Consider the following 26,128-nt stretch of genomic DNA (forward strand, 5'->3'; position numbering starts at 1 on the left):
GTTATGTAATGTTGAAGAAATATTGATCCTTTATATTTATAGCAGCATGATTCATAATAGCCTATAAGTGGATAAAAACCCAAATGACTATGAACAGATAAATACAAAAACAAAATGGGTATATACATACACAATAGAATATTATCCAGTCTTAAAAATCATGGAAATTCTGACAAAGGGTGTCTCATGGATAAACCTTGAGGACATTATGGTATGAAAGAAGCCAGTCACAAATGGAAATACACTATATAATTCCCCTTACTGAGGTACCTAGAGACATAGGATTTATAATCTTCCAGGCATAGGAAGAGAGGGAAATGGAGAATTTGTCTGAGTATAGTTTTTGGCTTTGCAGGATGAAAAGAAATCTGGAGATTGGTTGCCCAGAAGTGTGGGTGTATACTGCACACTACTGAACGGCACACTTAAAACTGTTTACAATGCACCATGTGTGTTAGCGCATGCCTGGAACTTGGGAGGTTGAGGCAGAAGGATCACAAGTTCAGGGCCAGCCTCAACAACTTAGCAAAACCTTATCTCAAAATATAATAAAAGAGCTGGCAATGTAGGTCAGTGGTAGAACTCTCCTGGATTTAATCCCCAGTGCTGCAAATAATAATAATAATAATAATAATAATAATAATACAATAAAAATAAGGTTTTTTAAAATTTTTCAAAATGGTTGGGATGATAAATTTTGTTTATTTTACCACTGCCTGACCTTGGATGACAAGATCATCATGATTGTGGAGAACTGGAAAGTTGGAAGTCAAGAGCCAAAATTATCTTGGGCTATCTCAGGCCTTTTATAGTCAATTACATTAACTCTGTATCTGACCTAACATTCTTGTGACTAATAGGTCACAATAACTTCTCAGAATGGCCTAGGAGACCTCTAGCCTCCACCTACCCTAAGGCTAGAATGCTGTAACATCTGAAACCTGTAGAAGAGGCTTCCTCGCCTTGCTATAACCCACTGACCTGACTTTCTCATCAACGTAACTGGTAAATGTATTGATTTATGACTTACTTTCATTCTGTGACTATGAAAGCTCATGTAACTTGTTCCACAGTGGGACATATCATTCAGATTAACTTGAATCTATGTTTTGAGGGACATGGCCACTCATGTGTGGTTTGGAACATACTATTTTCTTATTCCTGTTAATGTAGAGTCATTATTTTATGTCAACACAGTATGTCTTCTGAGCGTCCACCAGAATCACCCATTAAGGTCCACTTACAACAGTCTAGGCTTTCTCTAGTCTGCTTCTCCAAACTATTCCAGACTTCTCCAAACCATTTCCAAAGGTTTCTGAAGCTCACAGTCAGGTATAGTCACAGCAACAACCCTGCCTCTCAGTACCCATTTTTTTCTGAGTTAGCATTTCATTGCTGTGACAAAAATACCTGAGATAATCAACCTAAAAAGAGGAAAGATTTTATTTTAGCTCACCGTTTCAGAGCGCCATGGTTAGTTGGCTCTGTCATTTTGGGCCTGAGGTGAGGCATGATTTGGGAGCCTGTGATAGGAGCCCATGGTACAGCAAAGCTGCTCTCCTTGGGGCAGACAGAGAGGGGGAGGGCACACCTTCCCTTTCAAAGGTGCCCCTGTGACCTCACTTTCTTTTACCAGGCCCAACCTCTTAAAGGCTCCACTAGCTCCCAATGGAACCATCACCTGGGGACTAGGCTTTGGGGGACATTTAAGATTTGAAGTATACCACTACCCAGTCTAAAATTGCAACCCTCCCCCTACTCCTCATTCAGCTTTTCTGCATATTTTTTCTTTTAGCAGCTTTTCTGTTTATTGACTGTCTCTCCCAGTCTCATGTGAAAAAACTGTTGTAGGTTTTCTACCCAGTTACTAGTATATATTAGGTACTCAATAAATATTTTTGGAATAAATAATTTTTTAAAAGTTGATTTACACTTCCTTCCAGATAGGTTGAAGTCCATGCACTTCTCCCGTATAGAAATTCTGAGCAACTGCCATTTGATTGGACCTTATAAGCCACTCTTCATTTTTACCCAGAGAAGGTGGTCCTAGATGATGCTATACAGGACCATCCTGCATCCTGGGATTCTGGAGCACCTGATTGGCCAGACAGCCTCCATTGTGAGGTAACTCTCTTTTTCTTCCTAGCCAGAGAGCTATGCACTGAGTCTGGGTCCACATCCAGGCACCAGAACCTCCAGTCAAATGGTACCTTCTTCCTCCTTGTCACCTTGTTCACTTTGCCTGACAGCCGTGAGGGCTAAACTAGGAGAGGCCAAAAGCCCAGGCAAGATTCCTGGCAGGTATCCAAGCAACTGCAAGAGGACTGAGCCTCATCCCGAGATGGAGCTCTTATAAATCTCCCCAGAGCCAGGTGGGGCTTCTCCGCCAACTGCTTCCCTAACTCACACGCTCAGTCTTCAGCCAGGGCCAGGCTCCCTCAGGAATTGGGAGCCAGCATCTCAGGTCTGTAGCTATGGCTTCTCCAGAGAAAAACCCATCAGAGGCCTATTCAAGACTGTTCTAGGACTAGACCCCCTGAGGCTCTGCCACCTAGCCACCATGTTGAAGAAGTCACTGCTTGGAAAGGACTACAACAATGAGCTGAACTTGGACAATGGGTCTAAGTCCCCCTCGAAGAGCAGCAGCAGCAGCAACAGCAGCAGCTCGACCCCAGAAAATGCCCCTCCTGCCGAGGAAGACAACGCTCTCTCGTAAGTGGCCACACCCCCTTCCAGACCTTGGGGCAAGTGCTGCTTTGGCAGCTCTGGACCAAATTCTCCTACTTTTCTCTCCTTTACACACCCATCCTCCTGGAACAGGGGTGTCTAGGTGAAAGAGGAAACTCAGACACAGGGAATTTTTCTCTAAGACTTTTATTGCTAATCAGACTATTATCTTGTAACCAGATCAGATAATAACCGTGAGCTATAATGATACTGTTATTTTAAGTGATAAGAACCAGCATTGATTAGAATACCATGTCTTTTAGGGAGAATTAAAATGAGTGCTAAGAACCAGCATTGATTAAAATACCATGTCTTTTAGGGAGAATTAAATTGGTGTTTTTTTAGATGGCAATGTTTTGTGTTAAATTTTAAAATGCCATTTGTATAAAATACACAAGTACTTTCTTGATGTATCCTATCTTTGAAAGTACACACATGTGACTACACACATGTACATACATAACTGGCAGCAGTAGCTGTCTCTGGGGAAGAGAATCGGGAGACTGAGAGACAGAGATAGGAGAGCACTTCAATATTTATTATACAGGTTTTTATTGTAATTTATTTTGTTTTAACTTTTGAATTACTTTTTGGGTTACTACCTAGCTTTTTCATAAATATAATTAATCCACAATATCACTTCTAGAATTTTTTTCTAATGAAATCACAGGCAGTATTCATGACCATTTTTATTGAAGCAATGATTACAATATTGAAAATCCAGAAACAATAGGAATGGTTAAAATGCCAGGCAAAGTGGTGCATGCCTATAATCCCAGCGACTTGGGAGGCAGAGGCAGTTGCTAAAGCTGGTCTCAAACTTCTGATCCTTCTGCCTCAGCCTCCCCAGTCTCTGCGATTAGAAGAATGTGCCATCATACCTGGCACTCACTTCCTACTTAAGTCTGGTTTTGATTCCGTTCTCATGTTCCTCTTCCCACCTCTCTACCCTGATCCATATTAGGATTGAAACTGTCTGGGCAGGAGCCCTGAGCACAGATGTCAAGAACATTTACAACCTTGGCGCCTTGCTGGCACCTGGTAAATACTCTGTAAGCACAGTAGTAATTGATATTAAAGTTTATTCACATCTGTACTGGGAGCTCAGTGGTTAAGAGCTTGCCTACCAAATGCAAGGCCCTGGGTTTGATTCCTAGCACCACAAAAACAAAATTATCCATATCCAATATGTAGCATGGATATATTATGTAGCAATCTGTGGATATATAAATTTCAATTAATTTTCACAGTGAATATTGGTTGACTCAATGGATCAAGGAATGAACAAACTAGAATCAGTAAGCACACCATATATGCTAGGGAATTATTGTGCTTTTTTTTTCTAGTAAGTGAGTTAAAAATTACCTGGTGCAATAAATATTCTGTAAATAGGGGCTGTTTTTACGAATTCTTGTCTGTCTAGTGCTAGATGTATAGTAGATCTCAATAATAGAATGCTCTCCAGAATGACAGCAATTTGGGGTCATTTTTTTTCTTTAAAGCCTAGTGTGTGTTGAGCCACCTGAGCTAGCACCAGCTCTGGATCTGAGATATCACTGAGCTGTGGGTTGTCCTCTTCTCAACTGGCACCCTGGGAATGCTGGGCAGAGGCTGAGCTGGGCCGCCCTTCCCTTCCCCTGACATCCTCTTCTTTTCTCCCTTATTTCCCCCCACAGGCTGTTGCAAACCTTGGTCCACCTGTTGAAATGCAACGTTGGCACTGGGCTCCTGGGGCTTCCCCTGGCCATAAAAAATGCCGGCTTACTGGTAAGAGACAACTTTGGGTTGTGAACTGGTTGGTCCTTGGGGGCAAAGGGGACATGTGCCTCTAAGGCTGTTGCACAGTTCATCAGTGAGTGATCTGGGGGTGTGCTCTATAACAGGAAATGCACCTATCAATCTCCTGGAGCCAAACTGAGCATCCCTGGAGGGGAAGGGACGCTACTCATAAGGTGCTGCCACACTCATTCAGACCCCACATTGCCCCTGTCTTCCCAGTCCCCAGAAGTATATCTCACCAGCAGCCAGGGCCCTGCAGGAATCTGAGTGTGTGACTTCTGTTTCAAACCATTTGAATGGTATAGGAGAAAGTGGCTTGGCCATAAGGGCAAGGATGTCTCCCACTGCCCACACTGCCTTGCACTCCTTGACCTCTTGTTTCTGTCTTTGGAAATTTGCCTCCTTTCTAAAACTGTTCTGTTTATATGAATATTAACACTGTCCTCGTGAATATTAATGCTGTCCTCATGAATATTAATAATATCATTATGAATAGTAATATTGTCCTCCTGAATATCAATGCTGCCTTACCTCCTTTCCTGCTACACTTGTATCTGCCTCACCTGGAATTTTTAAAGCACTTTCGGAGGTGAGACATATTTATTTTTCAATAGACTTATCTCCTGCACCTAACGGAAGGCTCTGAGGGCAAGAACTGTCTGATTTCCCTTTAGACCTTCTCTCAGTCCCCACTGTAGAGACTGTCACACAGGAAGCCCGGATTAATGCCTATTGAATTGAACTGATTCCAAATATGTCATATCCATTTAGTTCAGGGAGATCTTCCTTCTCTCCAGGCCTGGTAAGTGGCCTCATGGCTAAAGAAGGCACGGCGAGACCCTTACTTCCTCATATAACTTCTGATATGTAGGGGTTCCAACCCAGAGGCGGAACTCTCCCCCTTGGGATCCCCTGGCTTCTCAGTCATCTGCAGAAGAGTAGCAGGACCACAGAACCTTCAGCAAAACTGTCCTTGCCAGTGTGGTATATGCTTTTTAAGATGGCTCTTTTTTATAGTCGAGTTTTGCCTATTAAGAGGAGTTAGATAATTTCTTTATTCTCTGTCTCCCCGCCCAGAACTCCTGACCAGGATACTGTTGAGAAATGTTTATTGAGAGCCTACTATGTGTATTCTTAGGCCCCAGGAATACAAAAATGAACAAGACAAGAAAGTGTCTGCCACATTCAGGCTACATTCTGCTGTAGGCTAGTGATGCTCTTTACCCCTCACTTGTTTCTTTGTGACAGATAATGTTATCTCATCAATAAAGGCAGGAGTATCCAGAATAAAGGAGGTGAAAGAGAGTCCTTCATTACTTTATGCCCTTCTGATCAGATCTGGAAGATTATGATCTTCCATCTGGAATATTGACAAAGTAGACACAGTAGAGCAACAATTTTCAAATGGAGACATTTTGTGAACCCCACCCTTATATTTGTCACCTAGACATTTTTGGTTGTTACAACCTGTAACTGTCACTGACACCTAATGGATAGAGGCTCAGGATGCTGCGCAATATCCTACAATGCACTGGACAGATCCTTAAAACAGTCATTTGCCCCCAGATGTCAATAGGGCCCTTGTTGATAACCTCTCTACTAGAGGAAAAGAATTAAGTCACAAAAGGAACTTGTGAGGGCTAGACTGTGTAAAAGGTTGAAATCATTGTAAGAGACTACAGCAGGGTGAAACTGGAGGCAGATGAGAAAGGCCTGGGTTGTATGGAGAGTGGTAAGATCTGGGTCACAGGTAGAATCCTAGCAGAGATTGAGCAGCCACTTTATAGTGGTGCCAGGAGGGGCATTCAAAGCGCAGCATCCAGGGGACAAGGACATCCATGCACTGTCTCCCACCCTGGCAAGGAGCCCTAGTGCCCAAACTGAGAGAGGGCCAGGGTGTGGGCGTGGCCAGTTTGCCCATCAATCACCACCCGGGGCCTCTCCTCTCCCTTCAGGTTGGGCCCATCAGCCTGCTGGCCATCGGGATCCTCACAGTGCACTGCATGGTCATCTTGCTGAACTGCGCTCACCACCTCTCTCAGAGGTGGGTGCTGCTCCTCTCTCACCCCAGCACCAGGCCCCATCCACTGGGGTGTTGAGTTTCCTTTGACCACTGTCCAATAAGTAGGCCACTTCTCCAGGCCACCAAGCTGCTCTGAATCCAACAGAAGTGGTGGAGGGGTGGGAAAGAATCCCAAGAAGAGACCCAACTCTGCTGCCGACCAGCTGGAAGGCTTGGTCAGTTTCCTGCACCCCTGTGAGCCCAAATCCCCTCACCTGGGAACATCAAAAGTGATAAAAGATGTTAGAGCACTCCACAACGACCATGTGAGGCAAGACACGCAGTCGTCCTTCTGTTCCTTTTAATCTCCCCACCCCAATACTAAAACCTCATCAGGGTAATTTGTTCCAGGAGAACCCCTGTAAAGACAAGCCAGTAGACGCAAAGACGTAATTAGCCACCGAATGCATAGGGTACAACTTCAGTTATTGAAAGCACATAGTGTGTCAAGGTGTATGGGTTTGAAATGAATGCAAAAACAACTTCAGAAAGAAAAGACAATAGCCACGAAAAAAAAATAATAATGCTGAGATCTGCAGAGTGTTCAAATCCAAAGCTTTACTTCTTACAGTAAATCTCTATAGTAGGTCTTATTTTTATTTCCATTTTATAGATAAGTAAATTGAGGCTTGCCCAGGACCTTGCCCAAAGCCACACAACCAGGGGATAGCAGAGCCAGTGTTGGAAGGCCTGTCTGATTCCATTCTTAACCATGTGGTCTTGAGCTTGCTGGGTCATTATGTTCCCAGGCTTCTGACTTTTTCTTGATGATTTCTCTTACATTTTTCTCTAATGCAGAGGCCCCCAGGAGGGTGGCCTAAGTGCTAGCTGTAAACTTCAGATATGTTTTTGGGGGACTTTCACAGTTTTTCTTTTCTAAGCCAATGTTTAAAAATTTAGAAATTTCATATTTAAGAAAAAAAATAACAAGAAACTCATTTGCTTTCTTCTCATTAGTCAGATAATCTGGTACTTCTGGGCCTTCATTTCTTCCTTGTCCTTCTGGAGTAGAGTCCTGTTGATCCTGTTGAGAACTGGGCACACACTTGCCGTGTAGCCACTGACCTCACTACTCCCTATTCTTATGTCCTGTGCCACCTACTAAATCACTAATCCCTGTCTGATCCCCAACCTTCAGACTCTATTTACCAGTCCTCTGCAATCTGACCCCATTTGTGCATGAATGCCAATCTCACTAAATATCAGAAATAACAATATATGATACTAACAATACATAATAAAAGTGTGTTTCCAACACATCCTAATAGCCATCTCTCACTGTCTCCTGCTCAAAGCCTAGTCTGCATGTGGAAAAGCTGAGACTAGACTTGCTCAAGGTCTCCAGCTCATGAGGGAATGGCATTTACCCTGTTTCCTGTCAAGCCTAGAGCCCTGTCTCTGTCCTAGCAGTCCTGAAACGAATGCTGTGTATCCAGGATCTCAGCAACCTGCTGCTGCTCTCATCTGCTCCTCTCCAGGACCAGGACAGTCCTAGCAGGGCCTGTCCCACCCTTAGAAAGGGAGAGAGGGAAAAGGGACAGGGTGGAACCTGGCCATCGCATTCTCCTGCTGGGCAGGAGCCTGAGCGTGGTTTATGCGTGGGACTCTGTCCATGTCAGCTTCTCAAATGTCCTGATAACTGGGCAATGAGAAGGGCCAGAATAGTCAAGAAAGGACAGCATCCCTGACTGGCCACACCTGCTCTGCCTCCTTCCCCATCTCCTCCCCTGACCATGTCCCCTCTCTCCTGCATGACAGACCTAAATCAACTACTTTTTATTAAAAAAAAAATCCATTAAGATCCACTTAAGGATTTGTTCTTAAAAAGATAACTGCCAAAAGGAAAAAAGAATAAAAAGCAAACCTCTGAAAGTTGTATAAAATATATGATTATCAGAAAATTAACAGAGCACTCTATGCTGACATACAAATAGATCATAATTACGCACTCGAGGAGCAAATCGTAACTCCAACAGAAACATTCTAAGTCACACATTGTCCTTTCCTCCTAGATTGCAGACGACTTTTATGAACTATGGGGAGGCCACAATGTACAGCCTGGAAACCTGCCCCAGCCCCTGGTTGAGGTCCCATTCCGTGTGGGGAAGGTAATAGTCGTGGAGGTAGAAGTAACTGTGACAATGACAATCATCACAAGCCTCATCTCTTTATTCTTTATTTCTCTTTTAAAGTTTTAAGTGAATATGTCCTTAGCCAGGCATGGTGGCACACACCTGGGTAACCAGTAGCTTGGGAGGCTGAGACAGGAGGATCACAAGTTCAAGGCCAGCCTCAGCAACTAAGCAAGGCCCTAAGCAACTTAATGAGTCACTGACCTCCCTCAATAAATTAAAACATAAAAAGAGCTAGGGATGTGACTCAGTGGTTAAGCACCCCTGGGTTCAATCCCTCGTACAAAAATGAAATAAAACAAATGAACATGTTCTTTTGGGAAACTATCAATAGAAAATATCTTCAATGGCTTCATTCCCTATCCGGCTCTTTACTCAAGAGGTAGGCCCTGAGGTCTAGTTAGTCAACATTCCCTTTGACTTTCTCTTTCTCTAGGTTTACATCAACATATGTATGTGAATGGACATATTAATTTGCACATTACTTAGAATCTTGGAAATTTGCTTTTTCATCTAACAGTATGTCTGTATTTATTTCTCATTGGAACATATAGACCCACCTCATAAATTTTTATGGCTCCCAAATGTGGATGCATACCATAGTTTCATTTGATCATTCCCCTAATGGTGAATTTTTAGGTTGTCCCCTTGCTTGATAAAAAGTTAGAATGGTTTTCTGATCATCCCAACAACCTTGGTGAGGTAGACAGGCTCCCGGAAAAATGAGGTGACCAAGGCTCATAGAGATAAAATAGCATATTCAAAGGCACAACCGTGAGTAATGGTGGAGTAGGGACTTGAAAACCTCACACTGCAACCTTTTCCAGAAAAGTCCTTTGGGAGGTAGTGGGGTCAATATTGTGGCTGCCACCATCCCAGGAGGTCACTGACCTCCCCCAAAATAGTCACTCTGATTTTCAGAAAGGTGAGGTCATGATCAGTTTTTGATGACACCCTCAATGATAGTCAGGGCAGGAATGGCCCTTAGAGATCACTAGATTCACACCTGTAAAGATAGAGCATAAAGGAGCTCAGAGAGGGACAATAAAGTTGCTCAGGATCACACAGAAAATTAGTAGCAGAGCAAGGACTAGAATCCAGAATATCTAGCTCACACTCATCTAGTTTCCATGTACTATTTCTTTGGAAATCCAGTGATCCAGAAGGAGTTGGAAACATTTGGGAAAATATCAGTTCAACCAATGATTCATAATTTTTAGTGTACTAGGAGATACCTAGGGAGCTTGATTAAAAACTGCCCATACTGTGTAGACAATCATTAATGGATGCTCAAGCCATTCAGGTAAAAAGTCAGCTGGGAATTTTATACAAGAAGAAGGCACAGATGCCACCTACCCCAAGTACTGAGCATAGATCCACTCAGCTCCTGTGTGGATGTGGGATAGTCAGACAGGGTGTCTCATCATGGGGCACAGGGAGGCATACGGGGCACTGCTGTGTATATTCTTGCCAGAAAAATAAATTAAGGAGCTTCATCTGATTGAGTCACCGGATCTGGTATCAGTTTATAGGAAGCACAGGGGATAGAGAAACCAGACAAATGTCATAAGGAAGTCCTCAGCCGCAGGAGAAAGGAAAATGAACAGCTGCAGGAGAAAGGAAAAGCAGGATAGGAAGAATAGAGCAATTTTACAAACTTCAGAAGAGTTTTAATAAAATGCAATGTATGGGGCCAGGGATGTAGTTCAGTGGTAGAGCAATTGCCTAGCATGTGTGAGACGCTGGGTTTGATCCCCAGCACTATGAAAAAAATAAAAATAAAAATAAAACAGCCATAAAAGATATTTTGGAGAGAATTGTGATATCTAAAATAGGGACTATGTATTTGAAGATATTAAAATTCATTTTCAGGATATCAGTCTTAAAGAAAATATGCTGAGGTGTGTAGAGTCAAAATGTTATGACATTTGCATATGACTTTCAAATGATTCTGAAAAAAAATCTGTGTGTGTGTGTGCATGCACATACCTGCATGGAGATGAATATGTACACATATGAAAAGATTTGGGGCCAAAACTTAACAATTGATATATTTAGCTAACAAATATATGGATGCTAATTATATGAACTTTTCCTGAGGGCTTGAAATTTTTCAAAACAAGAAAAATTGGGAAAAAAATCTAAATCACCAAAACAATTGTTTCACCAAATAAACACTTTAAAAATAATTTTAGGCCAAGCACAGTGGTGCATGCCTGTAATCCCAGTGGCTCAGAAGGCCGAGGCAAGAGGATTGCAAATTCACTAAACAACTTAGTGAGATACGGTATCAAAAAAAAGGGGGGGGGCGCTGGGGATGTGGCTCAGTGGTAGAACATCCCTGGGTTCAACCATCAGTACCAAAATAAATAAATAATAACTTGAATGTTTGTTTTCTCACTCTATCTCCCTCTTTTTCTTTCCCAGGTACACTGTCAGCTTCTTATTGATCATCACCCAGCTGGGCTTCTGCAGTGTTTATTTTATGTTTATGGCAGACAATTTACAACAGGTGAAGAAGCCTCTTCTGGGTAAAGGGAGAGAAAAGCAGACCTTCTGCTGCTAGGGCTACATTAGCAAAAGCATAGTATTTAAGTCATGGGAGGAGACAGCTTCATTTCCACTCCTGGATTAGATCACGACTGGGAATTCTTTCAGTCCTGAGAATCATATTCTAAAAGGATCATAAAGAAGCCAAGGCAACTTGAAAAAATTTTTAGCCTGAAAAGTATGGGTAAAATTTACATTAGGTACCATCTCAGGTTGTCATGTAGAAAATGACTAACTGAAAATAAGGAAAACCAGTGGCTAACTTCCTGTTATTGCCTGCCTAAAACACATTGCAAGTCAATCTCAGCCTCTTGTGGAACCAAGGAAGCATACCTAACAGCCCGAAAGAACTGAGGCAAGTCCTATGGACGGACTCTGCAAGCAGATAGGCTTTGCTCAACATCCAGAGCTTCCTGACTTGCAGGGCTCTCTAAGGTTGAGGAGGATGTGCTTGTGTAATAAATGCTCTTTCTCTGGCTGCATGAAAGAAAGTCATTTGGTGGGGAAGAAGAGGTTGGGCTAGCTGACAAAGTACCCTTCAACCTGGTTCACGTTGATGGATTTGGTAAATAAAAATACATGACACCCAGTAAAACTAGAATGCATTTTACACACACGCACACACACACATACATGACATCCAGTTAAACTAGAATTTTGGATAAGTAGGGATATATACATTTTATTTATATTTATATATGAATATATATGCAAATAATTATAATATATAAATAGTTTATATATAAATATATATCTCACTACTTATCTGAAATTCCGTTTAACTGAGTGTCATGTATTTTTTTCATGTAGATATTTTACTATAGATAGATATAGATATGTCTTATGCAATATTTGGAATGTATTTATGCTAAAACATTATTTGTGATTTTCTGAAATTCCACTGGAGCTGGACATCCTGAGCTTTGTCTTCAACTGCCATACCTTCCACTGTGTTCTCTTTCAGATAGTAGAAGAAGTCCATGTCACCTCCAACACCTGCCAGCCCAGGAAGTTCCTGGTGCTGACCCCCATCCTGGACATTCGTATCTACATGCTGACAATTCTGCCCTTCCTGATCATGTTGGTGTTTATCCGGAACCTCAAGGTGCTGTCTGTCTTCTCAACAATGGCCAACATCACCACCCTGGGGAGCATGATCCTGATCTTTGAGTATATCATCCAGGTCTGTGCCTGAAATTATGGAAGAAAGGTGTCAGGATCCAGGGCCTCTGAGACACCTGGGATGGGTTATTGTCATGGTGGGCAGGTGGAGGTGAGAAAGTTCCATCCTCTGCTCTGAGCATCCCCTGCCAAAGTGATATCCAGGAACATTTCTGCTCCACAAACTCTAAAAGCTAATTATCTCTGTTAGCAGCATCCTGTCCTCCTCAGCACCAGCATGGATAACATTGAATAACAATGAGTCATTCAACAATTCATAGGTCCTTACTACCTTCTGTGATCCCAGGCATTGTGCAAGGAGCTGGGGACTCAGGGGTAAGTAAAAATAGGCAGATAGGGTGTCTCCTCTCATGGAAGTCACATTCATTCGGGGAGATTAACATTGATTAATAACCAACAAAAACTGTAACCGTGGTAGGTGACAAAGGATGCATGGGTGATAAAGGAATTTGATCTACTTAGTACCATGTACTTTACCTATCTAACTTACTGGATTTCACAATACTACGGTTTTGGAAGTACTGTCTTTATTCCATTTCCAGATGAGGAAACTGGCATCCAGAAAGCAGTTTTTCCACTACCTCCAATCAGTTTGCCTCTGGAGCTCTTGTGCTCTATCCTCATCACAGGTCCTGAAACTCCACCATTGCACTCTTGTCTTTGAGTCTAGAGTCTTTGGCATTGTCTCCTTTTCCTATTGCTGCTAGAACAAATGCACAAGTCCAGGGGCTTAAAACATCACAGATTTATTTTACAGCTCTGGAGGTCTCCTGAGCTAAAATCAAGATGTCCACGAGTCTGCACCTTTGCTGGAGGGTAGGGGAGAATCCATTTCTTGCTTTTTTCTGGTTTTCTTGCCTGCATGCTTTGGCAAGCAAGAAAAATCAAAGCCAGAAAATCAGACCGAGTCTTTCTCATGCTGCAGTCTGTCTCCTTTGATTCCCTCTTCCACTTTCTAAGACCCTTGTCCCATCCGGATAGTCCAGAGTAATCTTATTTTAAGATTAGATGATGAGGGCTGGGATTGTGGCTCAGTGGTAGAGCACTCGCCTAGCACGGGCGGGACTCAGGTTCTATCCTCAGCACCACATAAAAATAAAGGCATTGTGTTGTGTCCATCTACTATATATATATATATATATATATATATATATATATATATATATATATGTATCTATATATCTTTATATATACATTATGTTCATTATCTAATCTTTTATTTTAAGTATATATATATATACTTAAAATAAAAGATTAGATAATGAACAGCCTTCATTCAATCTGAAAACTTAATTCTCCCTTGCCATGTGCCATCACATAGCCACAGGTTCCTGAATATCTTTGGGGAGTGACTGTTCTGCTCACCACAGAAGTCCATTAAAATAATCATTCCCCCTAGACCCTCCATAGCTGCCCTGTTAGCCTGTGGACCACACAGCACTGAGAAGGGATGAGGAGAGGCAATAGAGGGCTGGGACATAGGAGACTGAGTCCTTATCTGAGCTGTCAGTAACTTGCAGAGAAGATTTGCATAATTCCCTTCTTCTCTCCATGTCCTGCCTTTTCCACAGGTAAAGATAAAATGGCTCCTCACAGACAAAAGTTGGGAAAAACTCAAGTGTTCATTGAATGATGAATGAACAAAGAAAATGTGCTATATAAATATACATGATAGAATATTAGCTAGCCCTAAAAAGGAGTGAGATTCTGAAAGATGCTACAACATGGATGGACCTCAAAGACATTGAGCTAAGTGAAATAAGCCAGACTACCAAAAGACAAATACTATGTGATTCCACTTATATGAAGCAGCCATAATAATCAAATTGATAGAGACAGAGAGTAGAATGTGGGTTACAGGGAGAGGGGTTAATGGAGAATTGCTATTTTAATAGATTCATGTGTTCAGTTTGGAAGCTGACGAAAAAGGTATGAGGTGGGGAGTAGTGAGGAATACATAACAACGCAAATGCACTTAATGCCACTGAGTTAGACACATAATGGTTAAAATGGTAAATTTTGCTATGTGAATTCACCACAATAAAAATTAAATGAATGAATGAATGAATGAATCATTTTTTTGCTTTGTCTGTGGTACTCTGTGACAAAGATATTTTATTCAAGTTAGAAAGTATCAGAGTAGACATTTTTATGATTGTAAATATTACAAGGTGGGCCACTAAGTATGTGATTCAAGCATTAAAAGATAAGAAGATGGACCGGGCTCTAGATATCTCATGAGGGCTCCTAACACTGATTATCTCTGTAGTGGTCAGGCATGACCCAGCTTCTACCAAGTGATAGTTTGGGATGACTTTGATACCATGGCAAGGCCAATGTCTTTCTTCTTCCTTTCAGGACATTCCAGATCCAAGCAACCTGCCCCTGATGGCAAACTGGAAGACCTTTTTGCTGTTCTTTGGTACTGCCATCTTCACATTTGAAGGTGTTGGTATGGTAAGACTGCTGGGTTTGAGTGAATGGTCCCTAATGTTCTTTAGGGTTGCCAGTTGCAATTCCATGTATCTAAATGAATAGCATTAAAAAAAAAGTGCAGAATAGTGAAGCATTCAGGGTGTCTACTGCTCCATATACCACACTATGTCTTGAAGACTGAGAATTTCCTAATCAGAAAAGACGGAATTGACCTGATATCCCAGTGGCTTGGGAGGCTGAGGCTGGAGGATCACAAGTTCAAAGCTAGCCTCAGCAAAAGCAAAGCACTAAGAAACTCAGTGAGACCCTGTCTCTAAATAAAATACAAAATAGGGCTGGGGATGTGGCTCAGTGGTCAATTCCCCCTTAGTTCAATCTCCAGTACTCCTCATATCTCCCCAAAAGAGAAAAGATGGAATTGAGCATTCATGGCAATAGAAAATGAGAGAAAAATGAAAGCAGTGTGGCCATGTGGAGAGGCCCCTTCCTGACTCTGGGCCCACCCAGAGAAGGACAGCCATGCTAGCAGGGACCTGAACCTACACCAAGTGCCACATCTCTTTCTACCCTTTGTTTTCCAAACTCTTTTCACCTCCAGGTTCTGCCTCTCAAAAACCAGATGAAGAATCCACAGCATTTCCCCCTTGTTCTGTACGTGGGGATGTCCCTTGTCATCTTTCTCTATTCCTGCCTGGGAATCCTGGGCTACATGAAGTTTGGGTCAGACACCCAAGCCAGCATCACCCTCAACTTGCCCAACTGCTGGTACGTCCCCTGCTGGCCTCAGGTATAGGGAAAAGCATGGGTTCTGTGCCTTAGCAAGAGATGGGCATTCACTTGGGTTTTCTTTAGCAACAAATATTAACTGTTAATATTACTATCAATTGTAATAATCAGTAAGTTTGATGATCTAGGCACCATGCACCATCTCATTTAATTTATTAAACCCCATGAGTTAGCATTATTATTATTAACTCCATTTAATAGATAAAGAATTTGATATTTGGAGAGGCTCTAAGTAATTTTCCTAGCTCGCATTGTGAGAAGCTGAAGCTTGAATCTAATCTCTCTGACCCTAAAGTGCAAAGACTCTAGAACAGAAATGATCTAGGAATGTTAAAGAAACCAAAACAGAACAACAAAAAGTATAACTCAAAGTAAAGATTGAAGTCCCACAGATGGATTGCTACTCAGATCCCAAGTTTCAGATACAGGCCACACCACTATTGCTGTGCCCCAGTTGGAACTTGGTCTGGAGTTCTTGTATTCAATCATTCATTCATCCAGAAAATATTCTGGAGGCTGGCACATGGTATGCCATGGTAAGCAAACATTCCACATTAGCTGTTATAGTGGCAGAATTGGATACATAGTGGCCAAGCAGTCAAGACTGCCAGTGTTTAAGAGCACATGTTCTAAAGGTGTCTAATTGACCTTGGGCAAGACACCTGATCTTTGACTCCCAATTCCTGTGCTCAGTAAAATTAGGATCATACTTATGCCTGTTTATATCAGTCAGGATAGAGTAAGTTTTGCTCCAATAATAATCTTAGTGGCTAAAAACACCAATGCTTAACTGCATGCTCATGCTGCATGTACATTATGGGATGGCTAAGGCTCTTGCTGTTGGAACAGCCACTCTACAAAGTGTGGCTGGTTGCCATGGCAGAGAGCACAGAGAATCACACACTGTGCACCAGGCTGGCAAAGCTTCACCTGGAATGGCAGGTATCTCTCCTGCTCACACCGCCCTACTCTGCATACTCCAAGGATGCAGGGATGTACCTGAAAGTCTTTGGTGAGCACCATAAATGACCACAACACTCTCACAGGGTGGTTTGATTTGATACAGAAAATACTTAGCACATAGTAAGTCCTTGTGGAGTGTTCAGTCTTGTCTTGCTGTGCCCCACAGCTTTGGTATAAAGCCAGGGTTGTAAACTGAGGAAAAAGCCACCAGCCGCACTGACCTCCCTGTGTTGTGATAATGACTAGATGATATAATCAATGTGGGATTTACTTAACATTGTGCTTTATGTTATGTAAGTAGGATACCCTGTACTTGGGAGACTGAGACAGAAGGATCACAAGTTTGGGGACAGCCTGGAACTTAGTGATACCCTGGCTAAAAATTAAAAAAAAAATTTTTTAAAGATCAGGTGTGTAGCTCAGTGATAGAAATTTTATCAAGCATGTGTGAGGCCCTGGGTTCAATCCCCAATAATGGGGGGGACAGGGGGAGAAGAAATTCTAATAACCATGTAGGCGAGACTCTTTCCTTCCGAGGACCACAGCTAAACATGGGCTTTGACCTCCACCAAGGTTTTGTGCCTGTAGTGTGATCCTGGCTGATTTTCATGTTTTTCCAGGGAGCCTTAAACAAATTTCCCTTTCCAATAGGAGAAACACCATCGACTCAAGAAAAAAATGGGCAGAGGGTATGAACAAACAGTTCACAAGCAAATAAAAAATGACCATTTTATATTTGAAATGATGCTCAAAGCAGATTATAGAAATGCCAGTTAAACAAGACACACATACACACAATGGCATAGATTGTCATGTACTCATACACACTTTTGACAAGCTGGGACTTCAACACAGTAGGGCAAGTGGGCACTCTTACCCATCATTCTTATTGGTGGATTTAAATATTATGTTCATGTAGAAAAGCAAACAAAGATATTTTTTTGCAGCATTGTGGCAAAAAGACCAGTATTCTCAAAAAATAATTCAAATATTTATTAATTAGTGGCTAGTTTTAAAAAGTATTATATCCGGCAATCAGAATGCCAAATAGTTGTTAAATGGAAGGGCCAGATCTATGTGTATCGACAGGAAGCAATCTCCAAGAAATATTTGGCAATGAAAAAGTAAGGATATCCACTGCACGTAGAGAAATGTGTGCAGCATGTTCCTCTGTGGGTGGGTGGGAGGCCCCACATAATGTGGAAGGCCATATGTACTCAGAGTATTTCTGGGAAGCACAAGACAATTCTGAATGGTTGCCTAAGGAAAGGGGCACTGGAGACTGGAAATCAAGGGCAGGGATGCTTTTCACTGTAGGACTGTTGTACTTGAATTTTACTCTATGCAGACTATGTTTTAAATAATTAAAAGGAGGGGGTTCCTGGGTTGTGGGCTTGTTGCCTCGTCATCTCCAGGAATGTGCACTTTTTAAATATTTATTTTTTTAGTTGTAGTTGGACACAATATCTTTATTTTATTTATTTTATGTGGTGCTGAGGATTGAACTCAGGGCCTCATACATGCTAGGTGAGTGCTCTACCTCTGAGCCACAACCCCAGCCCAGGAATGTGTACTTTTAATGAGCTTGCGAGGAGGGTCCTGACAGCCAGTCTGACCCAAATCATTGGATATTAGTCAATTTTGTAACTCAATGACAGGCACCAGTTTCTGAACAGTTGAGTGAGTCCCAAACAGCCCTTCCTGGGGGCCGAATTGCACTTCACATCCTCTTGATGATTGTCTGCAGGTTGTACCAGTCGGTCAAGCTGTTGTACTCCGTGGGCATCTTCTTCACCTACGCCCTCCAGTTCCACGTCCCAGCTGAGATCATCATCCCGTTTGCCGTCTCTCAGGTGCCAGAGAACTGGGCACTGTTTGTAGACCTGTCTGTCCGCACAGCCTTGGTCTGTCTCACCTGTGAGTAGGATGAAAAGCACTAGGGCAAGGAGCCACTCGGGTGCCTACCCCACCATCACTGGCTCTGCCACTTGCTTTCTTTGTGACCTAGGGCAAGATATTTAATCTCCCTGGGTCTCAACTTTTCCACCTGAAAAAAATGGGCTTAAAAGAACTATCACATAGTAAATATTACCATAATCTCTACTGACTACCTATGGAAAATATAAGCTGATTTTATGAAGGAAAGAAGAATCATTCATTCATCCACTCTCCTATGTGCCTGGTACTGACCTGCTTGGTTTGAGGTGTTTGGAGTTCCCAGTCTGTACCCAGAGTCAGAAACCTGGATATGTGTTGTTCTGACATTGTTCCCAATCTCAGGAGTGTAAGTTGAAGAGAAAGATGGAGTTCAGGCAACTCTGGATCAGGGAAATTACAGGTAGAGGCATGGTCTTCTGATGACACATTCTGCTTCTAGCATACACTAAATGGCCATTTTTTCCTTTTTTATTCATCCATCCATCATTCATTCATTCAAGTATTGTTTGTTGAGCACCTCCTATATGCCTGACATTGTGCTGGACACTAGGGACTCAATCATTAATAATGGGACTAGGGATTTAGCTTAGCATATACTCATCATCACCATCATAAAGAATAGTGAGGATATAGCTCCAGCTCTCATAGGGTTTACAAGATGAACTGCAGCTATCTGCAAGGAAATAATGGCAACACTTTGTGATGAATGTTAAGATGGCACAAGATGAAGCACCCGCATGACAGTTAAAACTAAGTAGCAGACACCCTGTATATTTAACAGGATCCTGTTCCTCACCCTGAGCAGGTCAGGGGATCAGTCCTCTCCAGTGGAGATATGCTGGCTAAGAGATATGCTAGGAGAGAGGAGGTAGATCACATATAGGGAGTAGGCTGTGCACAAACCCAAGGTCAGTATTTGCCTGTGGCCCACTGGAGAACTAAAAGCTGTTGGGCACAATCAGAGAGTAGGTCCAAACATATGGAAGGACCCAAATCCTGAACTCACAGCTAAATCAGTGCTGAGGAGTTTTGGCAACAGGGAGCCCTGGGAGGGCTCTGAGGAGTGGGTTGCTTTGACCAGAGCTAAGCCTCTTGAAGCATGGCTCCTGTTCACCTTGCAGTGTAGCTCTCCTTGAACACATCTCTTCTGTCCCCTTCAGGGTGAGCTCTCCTGGGGAAAGATGCTGATTTTTCTCTGTACCTCCACTGGTAATGAGCTTATCATGCATCTGATGAAGGAAAACTATGGATAGGGAGCACACTATAAAGAGGTGATGGGTTTCCAACGATGAGATCCTGAATCCCTCTTATGCTCAATATGTTGGAGCAATTTCAGAAAAAGGTGATGGTTTTCTTAAAGGTCCAGCAAGCTGAGTCTAGAAGTTCAGATCAATGGTAGAGTGCTTGCCTAGCACATGCAAAACCCTGGGTTCCATCCCCAGCACCAGGAAAAAGAAATATACACCAAGCTTAGATGCTTTCCAAAACAATTTTTCTCTAATTTGTTCATAGATAAATTATATGGGCATATGAAATTAAATCATATAAATTGCATATTCCCTCATTCAAATATTATCAAAATTGGACTCTGTTGGCAAATCCATGATATGCATTTATTGTATGTATAGGAGATGGAGATTTAAGAATGTTTATAGAAGAAGAGGGATGGAGAATGGGCAGTTAATGCTGTCTTCGTGTTTTATGTTCTGCTTAATTACCAGAATCCTTTTATGAATGGGAAAATAAGTGGTTGAGATTTGTATACAATAGAACCATCTTTCTTTTTTAATCCATCCTTGGTTCTATACAGAAGTTGCATGATGTAGATGCTACAATTTGTTTCAGTGTTTAGATAAGAGTCAAACCCTTATGAGCACCTACTGTGTGCCAAATAGGCAGGATAGTAGAGTGGAAAGAACTTTATTTTTTGTTGCTGTTGTTTGTAGATTTTTATTTTTTAAATTGATAGATAAAAAACTATGTGTGTTTATGGTATCCAACATATTTTGATAGATGCATACACTGTGGTATAACTGAACTAAGGTAATTGACATACCTACTAGCTCAAATATTTATCATTATTTTAGTGAAAATATTTAAACAGTACTATCTTGTCAATTTTCAAGTATACAATACATTGTTATTAGCTACAGTCACCACGTCATAAACAGATCTTTTGAACTTGATCCTCCTTTCTTTTTTTTTAATTTTTTTTAAAGAGAGAGAGAGAGAGAATTTTTAATATTTATTTTTTAGTTCTCGGCGGACACAACATCTTTGTTGGTATGTGGTGCTGAGGATCGAACCCGGGCCGCACGCATGCCAGGCGAGCGCGCTACCGCTTGAGCCACATCCCCAGCCCTTGATCCTCCTTTCTAACTGCAATTTGCCTTGTGTCTTTTGGTCAACACCTCCCCAGTTCTTACACCCCTACCCTCTGCCATCTTACTCTGTCTTTGTATGAGCTTAATTTGCTAGATTCCATCTATAAATCAGAATAGGGATGTGTCTTTCTGTGCTGGGCTTATTTCATTTCACATACTGTTTCCCAGGTTCATCCATGTTGTTACAAATGACAGGATTTTCTTTTTTCTTTTTAAGGTTGAATAGTATTTTTCTGTGTATATATGCAATATTTTCTTTATTCCATGGCATGGTTACTGTGATAAACATTGCAATGAACATGATAGTTCAGATATTCCTTTGACATATTGATTTCAATTGCTCATATATATGCCAAGAATTGACATTGTGGGATTATATAATTATATGTTTATATTTATAAAAATTTATACTTTTATATTCATATAATTATAATACATTTTAAATTCTTTTAAAGAAACTTGGTATTGAGTTCCCTAGTGACTATTCTAATTTGCAATAGTACATAGAAATTCCCTTTTCTCCACATCCATACCAACACTGGTTATCTGTTGTTTTTTCAACAATGGCCATCCTAACCAATGTGAGGTGATATCTCATTGTGGTGTTTTTGTTTGTTTGTTTGTTTGTTTTTTATTTGTTCTGCATCCTGGTACTTGTTGCTTGTATTTTTGTTAAGTGCCATTCTGATTGGAATGAGATGAAATCTCAGTGTAGTTTTAATTTGATTTCTCTAATTGCTAGATTTCTCTAATTATTGACCATTCGTATGTCTTCTTTTGACTAGTGTTCATTTAGCTCCTTTGCCCATTTATTGACTGAATTATTTGGGGGATTTTTTTGGTGTTATTATTTTTTGAGTTCTTTGTGAATCCTGGTTATTAATATCCTACTGAGGGGCAGGTAGCAAAGATTTTTTCCCATTCTGTGGGCTCTCTCTTCACACTCTTGTTTCCTTCACTGTGAAGAAGGTTTTAATTTGATACCGTCCCATTTATTGACTTTTAATTTTGTTTCTGGCCCTTTAGGAATCTTGTTAAGGAAGTCAGTTACTAAGCCGACATGTTGGATTTGGGCCTGCATTTTCTCCCAGCAGGTACAGGGTTTCTGGTCTAATTCCTAAGTCTTTGGTCCATTGTGAGTTGAGTTTTGTGCAGGGTGAGAGATAGGGGTTAATTTTCTTTTTACTACATATGGATTTCCAGTTTTCCCAGCGCCATTTTGTTGAAGAGGACTATAGCTCTGTAGTATAATTTGAAGTTCAGTATTATAATGCTTTCTGCTTTGCTTTTCTCACTAAGGATTGCTTTGGCTATTCTGGGTCTCTTATTTTTCCAAATGAATTTCATGACTGCTTTTTCTATTTCTGTAAAGAATGTTATTGGAATTTTGATGGGAATTGCATTTAATCTGTATTTTGCTTTTGGTGGTATGGTCATTTTGGCAATATTAATTCTGTCTATCCAAGAACATGGATGGTCTTTCCAGCTTCTAAGTCTTCTTCAATTTTGTTCTTTAATATTCTAACATTTCATTGTGGAGGTCCTTTTTTTGTTAGATTGATTCCCAAGTTGTTGTTGTTGGTTTGTTGTTTTTTTGTTTTGTTTTATTTCAGGGTATTGTGAATGGGATAGTTTTCCTATTTTCTTCCTCAGCAGACTCATCATTGGATTATAGTATTGTAGGGACAGAAGAGGCAAGGCACTGAAGATAGCAGGAAACAGTTTTATTTGGCTGCAGCCAGGTTCAGAGGGTACAGCTTTTGCTGTAATCAATCAATCAATCAATCAATCAATTTTGTGCCGCAGTCTGGCTGGGCACAAAATCACGAGCCACCACACACCTTGTAGATTCAAACAGCAATTCTTTATTCCTGAACTCACACCGGCACTCTACACACGTTCTGGGGAAATCCACGTTCTGGCAAAATCCACATACTCCACCAGGCTCTAATCAGCAGGATACGCCCTATTCCCAGCAGGGTACACCTTAAACCTGGAACAGCCCTAAACCCAAGAAGCAGGATACTCCCTAAAACCTGATCCGCCCTAAACCCAGATCCGCCCTGGTGCTTGAGCAAGGTCACCTTACTCAAGCATACATGCAATGTCACTGCAAATGACCTGAGTCTAAGACAAGCCCATTTCCACAATGGAGAGTCCTTCCTCTAAGCAACATAGGGTAGGCTGACAAGAAAATTTCAATGCGTCATTCCTACTTGGCAATGGCTCTCAGCACCCTGAACCCCAAGTTCAGGTAGTTTCAGGGTTTTATACCCAGCATGTAAGGATGGGATTAGAAGTTCACATAAAAGCAGCTTTTTCTTTCACTGTTCTGGGCAAGTTAACCCTTCAAGGACAGCACCTGAGAAAGGGGGACCTTCTTCTCCCCTTTCTTTCCTCCCCCTGCCAGCTGTTACCATGGAGCCCAGTGGGTAACTTATCTTAAAAATGTAGACATCTCTGTGAAGCCCCAGCTCAAGGCCAGAGGCCTTGTTTGCACATTTCTACAAACTACTATACTGGATACATTTGTGAAAAACTAGTAAGGGGGTGTCCAGCACCTGGAGTGCTGATTTCTTCCCGGCCAGTGGCCAAGTAAAACAGGGCAACACGAAAATGGGAATTATCTACATTGAACTCTTTTGCAGAGACTCTTTTGCCGACAGTCCCAAAATTAACCATGGTAAAGATTTCTAGAGAAGCCCAGTTAGGACTGTTCTGTGGAGAAAGGGGGTGCCACTACAGTAGGAAAATTATTGTTACATGGGTATTGATTTTGTATCCTTCTACTTTTCTGAATTCATTTATGATCTAGCTCTCTAAGTCTTAAGGTAGAGTTGTTTTTTTTTTTTTTTGGGTCCTCTAAATATGGGATCATGTCACTGGCAAGCAGAGGTAATTTGAGCTCTTCCTTTCCTATTCATATCCCTTTAATTTTCTCCTCTCACCTAATTGGTCTGGCTGGAGCTTCAAGGATTATGTTGGATAGGGGTGGTAAAAATGGGCATTCTTGTCAATTACTGATTTTAGAGGAAATTCTTTTCGTTTTTCTCCACTCAGAATAATGTTGGCCTTGGGTTTATCCTATATAGCCTTTACAATGTCAAGGTAAGTTCCTTTTAAACGTGAATGCCTGCTGTATTTTGTCGAATGCTTTTTCTGCATCTATTGACATACTCATGTGATTCTTGTCCTTAATTTTGTTTAAGTGGTGAATTACATTTATTTATTTGCATATTTGAATGAACTTTGCATTCCTGGAATAAAACCCACTTGATTATGGTGCACTAACTTTTTAATATGCTTTTGTATACAGCTTGCCAATATTTTATGGAGAATTTTTGCATCTATGTTCATCAAGAATATTGGTCTTGGGGCTGGGAATGTGGCTCAGGTGGTAGCGTGCTCGTCTGGCATGCGTGCGGCCCGGGTTCGATCCTCAGCACCACATACCAACAAAGATGTTGTGTCTGCCGAGAACTAAGAAATAAATATTAAAAATTCTCTAAAAAAAAAAAGAATATTAGTCTGAAGTTTTATTTCTGGATGTGTCTTTGTATTGTTTTGGTATCAGGGTGATACTGGCTTCATAGAATGAGTTTGGCAGTGTTCTGTCCTTTTCTGTTTCTTGAAATAACTTGAGGAAGGTTGGTATTAGTTTTTTAAAGTTCTGGTAAAACTCTGGTAGAATCCATCCAGTACTGGGCTTTTCTTTTTTTGAAGGCTTTTGATGGCTGCTTCAAGTTTATTACTTGATGTTGATCTATTTAAATTTTCTATATCTTCCTGGTTCAACTTGGGTAAGTCAGATATCTCTAGGAATTTGTCCATATCCAAGATTTTCTAGTTTGTTGCAGTATATATTTTTAAAATAGTCCCTGAAAACCCTCTGGATTTCAATAGTATCTATGGTGATATTTGTTTTTCATCTTGGATTTTGATGATTTGAGTTTTCTCCCCTCTATAAAGGACTTTAGGTGAGGCATCCCGTGGATTCTCATCTTAGCTCTGTGTGACCTTAAGCAAGCCCTGTTCCTTTTAGAGCTTTGGATCTCCCCATCTCTATAATGAAGGAGGTTATCATAGCTAAGTGGTAGAGTAAATCTTCCAATAAAGATTATGTATGAAAAATCCAATAGATAAAATAGAAAAGGGGCATGTGTGTCAGCAGTGAAGATAGGAGAGGGAGTCAGGAGTTGTGGTGCCTGACCTGTGTGTAAGCCACAGTGAGCTCCTGCTCACCTCTCCAGACAGCTTCTCACTCATCTGTGAAGCTCTTGGGCTCCAAAGCAATGGTTTGGTTTTGAGCTTCTGGCAGGAACCTTTAATGATTCTAAATTTTTCTTCTTGCTGCAGGTGTCTCAGCCATCCTCATCCCCCGCTTGGACTTGGTCATCTCCCTAGTGGGTTCTGTGTGCAGCAGTGCCCTGGCCCTCATCATCCCACCCCTCCTGGAGATCATCACCTTTTACTCTGAGGACATAAGCTGTGCCACCATTGCAAAGGACATCATGATCAGCATCCTGGGCTTTTTGGGGTGTATTTTTGGAACATACCAAGCCTTCTATGAGTTGACCCAACCCATTAACCATTCCATGGCCAACTCTACAGGTGTCTATATGCATCATTTTTTATTTTTATTCTAATAGCTTCCCCTTTCTCCTACCCCCATTTTGATTTCCATGCAGATGTTATATATATTCATCAAACCCCAACATCTCTATATTAATTAGTGGCTTCTTTATCTTTCCAAGAGAAATGTAGTTAACACCGGTTAGTATTGATACCTCTCAGGCTACCCCTTTTTTGATTTTGGATTTCTTTGGCAATCTTTTGTACTTCAGAACTAATATCACATTCAGACATTCATATTATTAACCTCATTTGATGGAATCAGAGATAACATTCACTTCTGATAAGCCTGGAAACAAGAGACCAAGCTTAAATGCAAAAGAAAGTTTTTTGTCTATACCATAGAAACTTCCCTAGAAACATCAAATTTTTAAAATTATATATCTGTAGAAGGGAATTTTCTACTTAGATATTCCAAGTGAAAGAGTGACAGAATAACAATAGAACTTAGCCATATTTTTCACTGATTTCTTTATTTCTCTTTTTAATTTTTTTTAAATTGGAGATTGAACCCAAGGGCACTTAACACTGTGCCACATCCCCAGCCTTTTTAATTT

General features: G+C 41.2%; 1 protein-coding gene across 1 annotated transcript; it reads left to right on the plus strand.

The window, feature by feature from the left end:
* Window positions 1–2,560: 2,560 nt before the first annotated feature.
* SLC36A3 (solute carrier family 36 member 3) lies at window positions 2,561–25,585 on the plus strand (the record flags this gene model as incomplete). The annotated part of the gene is made up of 10 exons (XM_081300122.1): window positions 2,561–2,712; window positions 4,404–4,494; window positions 6,462–6,550; window positions 8,581–8,676; window positions 11,128–11,212; window positions 12,215–12,433; window positions 14,791–14,889; window positions 15,467–15,633; window positions 18,365–18,534; window positions 25,296–25,585. The coding sequence occupies 10 exons, from the start codon at window positions 2,561–2,563 to the stop codon at window positions 25,583–25,585; spliced, it is 1,458 nt and encodes a 485-aa protein (XP_081156248.1).
* Between the last annotated feature and the right edge of the window lie 543 nt (window positions 25,586–26,128).

The sequence above is a fragment of the Spermophilus citellus genome, assembly GCF_964194105.1.
Source record: "Spermophilus citellus genome assembly, chromosome: 1".
NCBI lineage: Eukaryota > Metazoa > Chordata > Mammalia > Rodentia > Sciuridae > Spermophilus > Spermophilus citellus.